The sequence below is a fragment of the Cicer arietinum genome, chromosome 4, assembly GCF_000331145.2.
Source record: "Cicer arietinum cultivar CDC Frontier isolate Library 1 chromosome 4, Cicar.CDCFrontier_v2.0, whole genome shotgun sequence".
NCBI classification, from domain to species: domain Eukaryota; kingdom Viridiplantae; phylum Streptophyta; class Magnoliopsida; order Fabales; family Fabaceae; genus Cicer; species Cicer arietinum.
The window spans coordinates 11,719,623-11,732,589 of NC_021163.2; the positions used below are offsets into that span (position 1 = coordinate 11,719,623).

Below are 12,967 nucleotides of genomic sequence, written 5' to 3' on the forward strand. Positions count from 1 at the left end.
CATGCAACCCTAATCATTTTCATTTCATGGCTACAATTTTTTTTATAAAATTTAATAGGCCACCTTAAATATTAACACTAGTCCGTTAGATAAAAAAAATCATTTATCAAAATATTTTAAAAAAAGTTTATTAAGTAAAATACGATTTTTTTATTCAAACTTTGATAAGAGAGAAATAGATAATGATTAAATTAAATGATAGAGTGTAAAAGTACATTAAAAGTTATAAATATTTATATAATTAATTAATATAAAATAATTAATTAGTTAGTATAATTAATTAATTAATTAATCAATTTAAATAATCATTCGATTAGTTGAAAACAACATCCACCCTTCCATGTTTTTTTATTGAGTATAGAATATAAGTCTTCTTTTTCCACGACGAAGTTTGAGTTTTTCCGCTTGCATCTTTACTCATTCAAATATAAAATAATAAATTTAAAAATTATATTTATTATAATTAATATAATAAAATAATTATTATTCTACAATAATAAAATTAAAAAAAAATATTAAAATCATATTTTATGTAGATTGAAAATTATAATTTTTAATATTGGAAAAAATAATAAATACATTGAATATGTGCATGTATATAAAATTTTAGAATGACAATAATAATATTAATAGAGCGGATTCAGATACGGATGTGTGATAGATATGAACAACCCCAAATCTATATCTGCACCTGAATTTTAATTTTCGCAAAAACTCGCACCAAATCAAAGGGGTTTTCCTTGCCTAAATTAGGACGAGTTCGTATGGATACATGCGAGTGCGGCTTGTGTTGCCATTTCTATCCAACTAGAATGTGTTTATTACACTTCGAACTTAGAAAATGTCAAGAAAAAAATATCGAAAAACATCAACTAAAATTTTTGAAATGCCGAAAATAAATCAGCTAAAAGATGTTTAATGCTGAAAATATATCGGCTCAAACTTTTGAATGCCGAAAATACATTGACTAAAAGATTTTTGAACGTTGAAAATACACCGACTAAAATATATATTTTTTAGAAGATTAATTATTCTCTTGAAATAAGAACAAGATGTTGAGACAAAATCTCTCTCAAATGATTTTAATGATAACAAAATTACTTAAAGGATTATGATTATAGTTAATGACTAATCTGTGCTTTTGAGTGAATTCATATAAGAAAACAAATTATTGATCATTAAGACATAAAGGAGAAAAATATGATTCAAATCTGGAGGATTGGAACTCAAGATGATGTCCTCGTAAGAACATGAAGATTCAAATTTGCATATTACTCATCCTCACCAGAACAAATGTTTTTTATTCATTAAAGAAAGGCAAAACAATATTAAAAATGAATAAGTAAAGCATTTGAGATAAAGAAGTCAGAAGACAAAAGCATAGGTATAAGGATAATCAGTACTATGTAAGAGGATGACAGTACTAGTCTGGAGGACGGTTCTATAAAGTCCACATCATTCCCAAATGTTGAAAGCAACCCATCCTATCATGTGCAAAGGCTATTAGCAGACCTATATATCATTCTTGTATGATTGAAAAATCTATATGAAGTCAAGATACAGAAAGGCAACAACAAACAAGCCAAAAATAGAATCCTTCACATGTCTTGAAGAAAGGTGCCTTGACCCACGTGCTTGAGCATTGGCTTTTTTCTCTTGTCAACATCACTTTCAAAAGGTGAAAATGTATTAACCATTTCAAGCTTTAGAAAAGGTTGCAGCCCACAAAATCAAAGAAATAACCTTACATATCTTGAAGGATGAGAAAAGGAAAGGACAACTCAAGATCAAGTTCCAAGGAGTAGATCCTCCTGCTCGAGGATGGACTGAGTTTGTCCAAAGACAACTGGATAACATTTTCGTAATTATGATGCAAGACCTTGGACTTTTTTTATCAAGTCTCCAACAGTCTTAAAAAGCTTGCCACATGGAAAGATCATCATAAGACCTCTATAAAAGGTAGCAAGCTATTCATCGTAAAATACACAACACAATTGCATAAAAAGATCAAGCATCTCGAAGCTATCTAGAGCAATATCCATCATCTCTTCATACTTTTTTTTTTATAAATCTTACATTAGATCCTTGAAATATCATTTGACAAAGTATTTAAGAAAAGAGAAACAATCTTATTCATAATCATTATGTAATTTCCAAGTAAGTTACCTTTGGAAATAATTGAAACTTGATTGTAAGCTTGGTGAAGCTAAAGAATACGCAAAGTGTAATCATCCTTTGTGAGAGGTTGATCAGTTTTGAACATTAGTGAAATCTTACAAGTGTGTGAGAACTGGACGCAGCCTTCATTGGGTGAACCAGTATAAAAATTGTGTGTCATACTTTACTCATTCTTTTCATCAGCTCAAATCTAACGGTTTAAATAACCATACTCGAGTTTGCATCCTCTCCGGGAGGATAGTTTTTTAAACAAAAAAAAAATTATTTTTAAACAGCAAAATCTTTATTCAACCTCCCTTATAGTGATATTTAGCTACATCACAAGAAATATTCTAATGCAAAATTCTTAGTTTTTTTTTTATAGTAGGTTTTGAATCAAATCTACACATCAATTCAAGATTTTCTCTTGTTTTTCTTTTTTCTTCTTCTTTTGAACAAAAACTCACCTGCGACTTCTTGGTAATTAGTTTGGACATTTAATTGAGAATCCAATTATGTTTTTTTTTTCTTGGAACAAAAACAATCTTGTTTTTTTTTTTGTTGATAAGTGTTAAATTAAGTCAACACTTTCACGTAAGATATTTGCTTGCATTTTTTTAATGTCAATTTGGTTAAAAAGAAATAATTTTATCACCAAATATTTGTGTGTTTGAAAAATCTTCGACAAATGCACTTGACTCCATATTTTTCTTACTTGATGAAAATTGTTGATGTTAAAACAAAGTTGATATCAAAACATTAAAAAAGTATTACGTCTTGATAAAATTTTGTTGCCAAATATGTTCCCTTAATACCCATTATTTGATTATTTTAATTTTTATCATCATCATCATAAATATTTCTAACTTGAAATTTAAGAGCAAAATATAAAAAAATAAAAAAGAAGGAGAAATAACTATTTTTGAATGGAGAAAAAAGAGAAAAATAAACAAATTATTCAAAAATCAAATGTAAAAGAAAAGTTAAATCAAATAAGTATCTATAAAAATTGTCTCAAAAAATTTTTGAAAAAAAAATAGCAGAATAATTAATGTTCTGATATCATATTACGATTTTTGTTTTGAACTATTAATGAGAGAGAAATAGAGAAAAATAATTAAATTGAATGATATTAATAATAAAGAGAATTAATTATATAAGTAGTTACAAGTTGAAATAAATAAATAATTAACTAGTTTAAAATAATTAAATAACCAACTTGAATAATTAATCAACTAAATATCTGATAAATGTCATGACCCGACGACCCCCCACCCCCACATCGATAGTAGCTGCAAACCACAACTACAGTCTGCCAAGTGCCAACCATCATCATACTTAGCAGCCATTGGCTGCCACTGTCCCATATATCAAGTTCATACGCTTCTGCTGCTTGGGGTCAGATTTTGGGTCTCGATGGCCACAAGATCTTCAAATCCTCATATCTGCAATTTGAACTCTTCAATTGGGTTGTAGAGGCAATGGTTGGTGGTGGGGAATGAACAATGAAGTGTTCAAAGAGATATGTTAGAGAGAGAACGAGAACTGGTGTTGGGAGTGCATCGTAAAATCTTGTGTGACTGTTTGATCCTACGATTCTGAAAGTTTGTCCACTATAAACCACATGCTATACTGATCCATGCTATAATTTACCTTGATAGAAAGCCAAATCAACTATAACTATTTGAACTATAAACTAAACACAAAAAATTAGTTGTTATACTTTTATTGTTTAAAAACAACTTTTAAATTAAAATAAATTAAAAATTGAAAAAGATAAAAATCAGACTAGTTAAAATTAGTTTTTACAATAGAATTTCACTTGTTTCCAACTGGTTTGATCGATTTTTGATGGTTTTAATCGATTCACTTGGTTCTGTTGTTATTAAAGCCCATTAGATGTGAATGCTGGATCCGAGCTAGATCAGACCAAACTTGACAAATGATACGATTTTTATAAAGTTGATGAGAACAGAAGATGAAAATCTTGATCATGACAGGCCATTATAGATTAGAGAGACCATTTTCAGCACACAAAAAAAAAAAAAAACAAGAGTGACCATTGACAATGCTGCAACCAAATCTCTGTTGCGACTTGCCACCTATCCATTCTAATCGAAAAAGTTATAACATTCATTTCACTCAAATTACTGCACGAGTTATATAATACATACAAGCAAATTGCATGTATATACACATCCTACCTGTCGGTAGACACATAAATATACAGACAGCGTTGGTTGCCATATACATTAATGAGGGAGAGACTAATAAGTTACAACATATAAATCCAATATAACCTATTTAAATGCTCATCAAAGAATGAAAAACTCCAAGATAACAATGGGGAACTACGATGATAAAGTTGTTACTCGGACAGAGTTATCAGCTGATCCAGTCAAGAAAATGGGCAAAGTCGGATGCCAATCTACAGCAGTAATCGGAGCATTGTGAGAAAGTGTTCTCCAACCATTCAACTGATCCTGAACCTGACAAGACGAGCAGCCATTGACATTTTCAGATAACTAACAACATAATTAGAAGTATTTCCGCCATAATTTACTTGCTGTTACAAGTCAAATTAAAAATACAGATAAGTAAATTATAGTCCCTTCAAAGGGAAGGTCTTATCATAATGCATGCAAAAGAACTCGAGAAACATTAACCTGATATATGGGTGCTCTAACTAAACTGGATGTTACCAGGAGTCTCCTCCCATTTGCATCTAATGCCATCTCATGTCTGTAACTTTTTGAACCACTGAGGGGGTAACAGAACCTACAAAATGTGAAAAATATAATGCTCAGAATTAATTATTCAAACATATCAAAAAACAAGGATAATGGAATGGTGATACGACATTATCCCTCATATAGCATGATTGAGCTAAAATATTTCAATAAGTGAGAAAAAAAATAGTATAGGTCATACAACTCCTATTCCACAGATGCATTGAATCAGATTGTAACTGATGTGATGTGGATCATGTAATTAGTTCCAGCCCTCTCACAATTTAATTGTTACACGATTTTATACTATCCGTAATACTCAATAAAATATACATGTATACTATTTAAAAATGTGTACACATTTTCCTCGTAAGAAAAGTGGTCCCTGTCCATAGAAAAGGACCAAAGAGAAAAAGGGAGACGTGTACACATCCCTTCATTTTATTTATCTAATTTTGCAATCTTTGGCTGGTATTGGCACAGAGAAAAAAAGGAAACATTGTGAGTTTAATCATAAGGTGTCAAACTAATAATATACCTACTACAGTCTCTTGACCACGAGATTTGACCTTGACTTTGCAAGCTCCACTCTAAAATCTGTTAACAAAGAACCAATTACTATATGAAGTTCACAATCTATTCCACAAAATGGAATAACATTGAATTAATATCACTTGCCTTCCCATCAGAGCCCAGGCTAAAAATGCTAGTCTCATCTGGTCCAAAAAGAATCGAACTGATGGAAGAATCATGTGCAGGCCAGCCAGTGATTTGTAGACCAGCGGACATATCTTAGAATTGTTAAAGATGACATAGTTGTTCAAAATAAGTTTTCTTATCTTTTAAAAAGAAAAAAATTGAAACATTTTATTCATGAATTGCATCTAAAATCTAAATACAAGCTATAAAACAATATTTATTTCATCTATGAATCAAAAAATACATTAATACACAGAAGCAACCAAATGAATACAATTAAGGATACCAAACATATGAATCATTCCATCAACGGCAGAAGCTGCTAAAATTTTCCCATTGTGATTGAAGCATAAAGAAGTAATTGCCGGTGGATCTTCTCCAAGAGGAAGGACTGTCTTTATGGAATCCAAAATTATACATAGCCACTGAATGACATAAGCATATATACAAAGAAGCACATACCATGGCTTTCCATGTCTTCATGTTCCACACAGTCAGTGAAGCAAAACCTAGATTGTCAAAATAGTTGGCACCAGACCTGCACAGACAATATGGACCTCATAATTCCTTGCTAAAATGTGTTAACAATGTATTATTAACAAAAAATAAGCAACAGAAAGGATGTTCATTTTGAACTTAACAAATGGTGGGTTACCCGGTATTTTACCATACTTTCATTATTATGTCCAAATTAAAAACAGAAAAATGTGCACAATTGTGTTAAACAGAGGATCATTATTCGAATTACCAAATTCAACAAATTTACTATTTCAGTAAAGAATTTAATATTTAAAATTTTGGTGTATACCCTCCGGATGCTGCTGCAGACACAAAAATCGGTTCAACGGGACTGCACTTTATGTCCAATACACTGTAAAATCACATGTGTCAGAGTTGAAAGTAATACACAAACTTGAAAAGATTATAATTAGTAAAAACCTTGGAAATGCTTCAGTTGTGTTAAGGTCACAAACAACTCTCTTTGCGTCCACGTTCCATGCCTTAATGCACCCATCAGATGTACCCATTAGAAGCTTTTATCAAGAAGAACAACTCGGTCATTAAATTTATAATCTCATAGAGAATTGAATTATTTCAATCACAATGAGAATCAACTCACATACCAAGCGGTCCGATTTGCATTCCCAGTCAAGTGACAAAATTTCTGTGCCACAATATATGGTCGCATTTCTAGATGCCGGAGTTGATGCATCATATGTCCATATTCTTTATCAAAAGATGTAGCGAAAACAATGAAACAAAGACCAAATTTCTTGAGAGATATTTCATAAAAACAAGGAAGAGTTGCAGATATTTGTGAAAGGTAAAGAAAAAGTATTATTGAAAATAGGCATTGTAAGGGCTATTTTCAAACAAAAGTGTAGTACAATTCCATCTTCTATTTAATTTCTTAAAGGCTGTTGAATGTTGACAATACCGCTCTAGATACATCACACATAATGTTTCTCAATAGTCACAAATGAGTGCAGGCTAAAGCCTAGCAATCTGCAATCAGGACTAATAGTTGGATAAAGACTGTTCTGTTTTTCCATAAAGGGTACCTGGCAGTTCCATCTAGAGAAGCACTAGCAATATTGTTTCCAGATGCAGAGAAGCGGCACCTGCTGATTGGACTGGTGTGCCCCAAAAATGTCTCCTAAAATGCATAATGATTTCATATTTACACAAATTCCATTCAAATCCTAATATGTTCTTCATAGTTGAGTGTAAGTCAGAAGCGAAGAACAAAGAGGGGGAAAGAAGACAAATAAGGTTCTAAGCGCAAATTTTACCTGGTGCTCTACTTTGACCTCAGCAAAGTCTTCTTCCGCAGACACTTCCCCATCGTTTTCTGCCACAAAATTAATTGTTAAATTTTTATTTCCAAATATATAAACAATGGTTACTGATATCGCACTTGATATGTCAGCCGAAAACCAATTTTTTCAGCATACAGAAAATTAGACGTGGTTTGGAGTTCAGATAAAGGGCATCAAGATTAAGAGCTGATTAAGTGAATACAAATGCATCCTGAATTTTTTTAAGAAATAATAAATAATAGTAGCAAAAATTTGATTGATCATTGAATTCAATGCTAAATAAAAATAAAAAGCTTTTGTGTTTCATTTCCACTAGTTCTGCAACTGAATCAATCTTTTGTAGTCCACAACTAACAACATCATTTGAAACCAAAAGATATTATCTCTACTCATTTAAAATCCATACATTGTTTTAGAGCAATTTCTGCTTACAACTTACAAGTTTGCAGTGTAGAAGTAATGTCATCATCTGTCTTAACATTGCATGACAGAGTTATATTGCAAGAGGATTTCATTTATTTATCAGAATTCACTAACATCTAACATTATCTACCTTATCCGTACACTTCATGACTAGTTAACTAGCTATCTTGTTAGAACAATAATTCAACATCAGAAGATGTCAGCACATGAATTTTAACAAGTCTATACTTAGAAAGTAACCGTCAACTTGCTTAAAAAACAATGTTCAAGCAACTACATAATACCACTTCACACAGAGGAAGCGGCCTTGAAGTATATCTGTCTGCCTATATGGGGACTGTCATGACCTTTTCGAGTGGTGTTGCCAGCTCTGCCATTTCTCAGATAGTCATTCAATAAGGAAGTTGAATCATCGCCAGACTTGGAGCTGAGAAACTCGGACTGAACATTTCCAGATTCACCCACAACTAAATCTTGGCCAATCTCTGTTTGCACTACTTGTGGAAAAACCTCTGAAGAATCTTTTGACATATGAGTACTTTCTTCACGCAAATTGCTTGATGAACTAATACTTCCTTCCATACTTCAATCCAAATTAATTAGAAAGGTAAACATGTCTCGTTAGACTCGATCACTCAAACATTGAATAAAAATATGCTTACCTTCTAAACTGCCTTAATTGAGCTTCTTTCTCGTTGAGTGAAGCCTGAAGTTCTGATAATTTAATATTTAGATGTGCAATATCTCTTTTGAGTAGGTAGGTAGCATTCATCTCTGAACTAATCTTCAATAGAGCAGGTAGACGTGATTTTATTAAGGATAATTACAGAGCAACTTGATGAAATTGTGAATGCAGAAGACATAATCAAATCAAAAAACATATTGTATAGAAAAGTTGTATATTTGGGATTGTGACACGCAGGGCCAAAATGATTTGGGACAAACAAGAAGTAGCTCTTGGTAGGTTTCTAACTAAAAGGACACATGAATGAACCAAATGTTTACATTGGAAAGAGAGGCATCATAAGACTGTGCATGTATTGGACTATACATTCAAAATAAAGCTTAAACAGTAGCACAGACACTCCTGATCAAAGGTGTGTCCCGGTATCCAACATGTTAGTGTCCGACACCGACACATTCAATTAATTCATTTTTTCAAATTATTATCTGTCAGACTCGTCAGTGTCCGTGTTTCATAGGAATTTATTCCTCTCATTCAAACTTAAATTAAGTTATTCATGTGTCCCTTCACCTAGAAATCTCTAGGATCAGCTCCTTAACGCAAGTAAATCAAACTCAAACAAGAGAAATTGTTTTCTTTCTTAAAAAAAGATGTTACGAAGGATATGAGTAGCATTGAAGATCTCACTAAAGAAGTTTCTGACAGAAAGATGCAATGCTTGATACCAGTCCTTGGAGAAAAATATTCGAAATTCGGGATCCAATTGTGGATTCTTGACATAAGGAATTGCTGCAATGCAATACAGAATCACATCATCACAATCTCACACTGAAAATTCATAACAAAAAAAAAAAAAAAAAACAAAACGAAAACGCACCAAACCAGTGAGTCCAATCCTCCTGAGAATTCTGCAACAAATCAGGACCATGAACAGAGAAAAACTCAACAACCTTATCCCTCCGATTGGCTTGCAAAGCGTGAACGACGTAGAAGCGTAAAATAGATGCTTCCAATTTAGAGAAAGTGGAGAAGAGTGTTGTTTCGGAAGCTGAAGAGAGATAGTGTTTGAAGAAACCGAGAAGCGCGATCAATTTATCAACCTGAAACTTTGGAACGTATAAGGAGAAGATTAGGTCAAGAATTTTGTCAACGTGAAAACCTTTACCAACGTCTGTTCGCAATTCAGTTTCGTAAGCTTCGAGAGTGTTGGTGAATCCTCGAAACACGAGAAATTCTCTTACTAACTCCTCAGCGTAATGCATCTTCTCCATCTTCTACAACGCGCAAACGAACGCTGTTTAACGATTATATTTGATAAGATGCAGATTTGATCTTTAAGTGGAAACAGCAGGAGAGAATCGAATAGCGTATTGGAAACTATGCGAATGATGTGATGCTCCGATAGAAGTTGCGGCGGTGGGGTTGTTGATGTAGTGTTGTTGAGGGCGAGGCGGCGAACTAGCAGATGTGGAGGTTTTAGGATACGACGACGGTTAGCATTTGCACGTGCCTGGAGGATTACACGTGATAACAGAGTGGTAGCTGAGTTACTCAGCCTCTTTCTTAGTGGTATCTCAAACAGACAAACATACCAAAAAATTTGGTGACAGTATCATTAAGTTGAAAAAATTGATTAGAGAGAAGACTTAATTTTGTTGATTTTATAAAAATTGTGATTTATTTTTCAAAATTATTCTTCATTTTCTTTGATTGCATGAATAATTGATAAGAGAGAGTAAAAAATGGTTATGAGTATGATAGTAAAAACCACATTGATCATTTATTGATAATATAAAATGACATGTGAAAATAGACATTTATTTATAAAGGTTAATCAATACTACCGACCTAAATTGGTGGTATAGTTGGTAATGATTTAGAAATATGAGTTTTAATTCACCGCCTATATAAAAATTTGGTTGGTGAGGAATAATAAGTAAAATGTTACGTTTTTCCAATTGAGATTAACCTTCAAAATCTAATTTGGTTAAACTTTTTATAATTAAAATGTTTCCAGAGGAAAACAAAACAAATGGAACTTATATAGATAACAAATCTAACCCACTTCGACTTTTGTGCTATTGACTTGAATGTTTGATACATACATTTATTTATATAAATTGTACAACTGTAAATGGAAATATCAAAATCAATAGAGACAACTAAAGTCAAAACATATAAGATGACCGGTAAATTTGTATGTCTCATTACAAAAAGATTTTAATTTGAGCCTAACAGAAAAATAAAAAAAAAGGTATATAATTGTCAGGTGTTGACTCAGGTTTGCAAGTTTGGTGATGAATCAGGTGTTGGACTCTCTTTTCTTGCCTCTTAAAGTAAAATAATTTTATTATTGCCATTCTAGATCATTTAAGATTAAGTCTCTTAACCTTCTATGATATTTTTTATTTTGTTTTCCTTAATGACATCATTATTAGGTGGCATAAAAGACCAATTCTTTATCTATGCTACAATTTAAACACTATCTTGGTGACATTGTGGTATTGCTACATGTGGCATGAGATGTAAGATGGCTGGTAATGGTGAATGAGCTGAACTGGTTATACTCTCTTTTCATGGCTTTGTAGACATGGTCCAAACCTTCTTCAACTAACTCTAGTACTGTTTGTGGCATTGGTGGCATATTTATGATATTTGAACCTTGACCTTCAAGCATTCTCACTACTTCTCCCATTGGTGGTCGCATGGATACATCATCTTGGATGCACCAAAATGCAACTTTCAAAGCTCTTAATAGCTCTTCTTCATCAACTGCTCCATTTAATCTTCTATCTGCCACTTTTATTGCAGGCGATCCATTTGTCATCTCCTATAATAACCAAACATTATATATATGATCAATATTTATTAATTAGTTACTTTAAAATTGTTGGACGTTATCAAGGATGAATTTGAAACTAAGTGAATAATGCCATGAATGCATTTGATAGCAGATTCAATCATATAGACAAACTTGATTAGCATTTTGTAATTCTAGAGATTATTTAGAATATTGATATTGTGAGGTACTAAGTTGATACAAACCTACAATTTCAGGACCAACTTGAGTATTTACTCTAAATTAATATATGAAATATACCTTGTAAGCCCAACCAGGATAGAAGAAGTCTTCTGCATCATAGGACAAGTCAAGATTTCGCCTACCACCAATGATTTCTAAAAGAAGCATACCATAGCTGTAAACATCTGCTTTTACAGTTATAGGTCGATTACTAACCCATTCTGGCGCCAAATAACCTCTAGTGCCTCTAATCATTGTTACCACATGAGAGTGTTCCCTAGCCATCAATTTGGCAAGTCCAAAATCAGATACTTTAGGACAAAAGTTTTCATCTAACAATATATTTTCTGGTTTGATGTCGCAGTGTATTATCCGATTTCTGCACTGCTCATGAAAGTATGCAATCCCTTGTGCAGTATTTATCGATATATCAAAGCGAGTTTGCCAATCTAGCAATCTATCTAGCCCTCGATACGAAGGGAAGATCCATTTGTCCAACGAACCATTCTTCATGTACTCATAAACCAGAAGCCTGCCAAACAAACATCCCTCAAGCCAATTAAACTACTAATGTTTGAAGTCATATTATGAGCTAAATCCAATTCAAGTTATACTTTTGACAACAAATTATTAAACAGATAACTATGATAAGAGTTATTAATTGAACGATACACACCTGTGTGGTCCCTCAGAACAATAGCCGCATAGGCGAACCAAATTCATATGATGCATTGAGCCAATAGTGTTTACTTCAGTGATAAATTCTTTCTCCCCATGAGGCAAAATCTTATCAAGTTTCTTCACTGCCACTAGGGTACCATCGCCAAGGCTTCCTTTATACACACTTCCAAATCCACCTACAAAATATAAACAGTTAGCAACAAATTATACTGAATCATAATGTAACTTCTCCTTTACTATAAAATTCAACATCAAATACACTTACCAGTTCCTAGAAGCTGTGAAAAGTTGCTTGTCCTGATTTGCATCGCGCGGTAAGTAAAATTCATCGGAGCACCTGATAAAACCAAGGAACTTTCCATCTCTCTTTTCAAAGTTCTTTTTCTATGAACGCTATAATACAGTAACATACATAGTAAAAAAATTAAAACTATCATGCTTAAAACAATTGGAATAATCACAGCTTTCTCCTTAACACTCCCCATTCCATCAGAAGAACTGTTATTAGACCTTCCTTCTTGACCTTCTGGTATCCATGAACTATTTGCTCTTACCTTCACAAATAATGTAGAGCTTGTATCCTCAAAACCACCAAAACTTAAATTTTTCAACACCCAACAAAATGGTTTCTCCTCATTTAAACCATAAACAGAAGCAACACAATCACAATCTGATAAGCACGCATCTCCGCATTTCGATACAGAAGAAACATCACTATAGTTAGCTATTACTGAAGATTCAGAAAAATAAT

At 32.6% G+C, this 12,967-nt stretch overlaps 2 protein-coding genes across 2 annotated transcripts in view; both read right to left on the bottom strand.

Annotated features, from left to right (window-relative positions):
* Positions 1-4,266: 4,266 nt before the first annotated feature.
* Positions 4,267-10,140, bottom strand: LOC101505013 (uncharacterized). Its single transcript, XM_012714712.3, has 15 exons — positions 9,391-10,140; positions 9,180-9,302; positions 8,491-8,632; positions 8,176-8,411; positions 7,379-7,437; positions 7,148-7,242; positions 6,710-6,812; positions 6,525-6,619; positions 6,394-6,456; positions 6,048-6,123; positions 5,872-5,980; positions 5,565-5,677; positions 5,425-5,483; positions 4,824-4,935; positions 4,267-4,646 (listed from the first exon to the last, which is right to left on the bottom strand). Exons 1-15 carry the CDS (start codon positions 9,782-9,784, stop codon positions 4,509-4,511), a joined length of 1,917 nt encoding a protein of 638 aa, XP_012570166.1. The 5' UTR covers positions 9,785-10,140; the 3' UTR covers positions 4,267-4,508.
* A 430-nt stretch (positions 10,141-10,570) lies between these two features.
* Positions 10,571-12,967, bottom strand: part of LOC101497187 (G-type lectin S-receptor-like serine/threonine-protein kinase At5g24080) — a 4,585-nt gene continuing 2,188 nt past the window's right edge. Inside the window, exons 3-6 of the mRNA XM_073367578.1 lie at positions 12,482-12,967; positions 12,212-12,392; positions 11,614-12,067; positions 10,571-11,343 (exon numbers count right to left, since the gene is read on the bottom strand). The exon at positions 12,482-12,967 is cut by the window's right edge and continues 10 nt beyond it. Of these exons, the coding sequence (XP_073223679.1) occupies positions 10,996-11,343; positions 11,614-12,067; positions 12,212-12,392; positions 12,482-12,967 (1,469 nt within the window). The 3' untranslated portion in view covers positions 10,571-10,995. The remainder of the gene's footprint in view (positions 11,344-11,613; positions 12,068-12,211; positions 12,393-12,481) is intronic.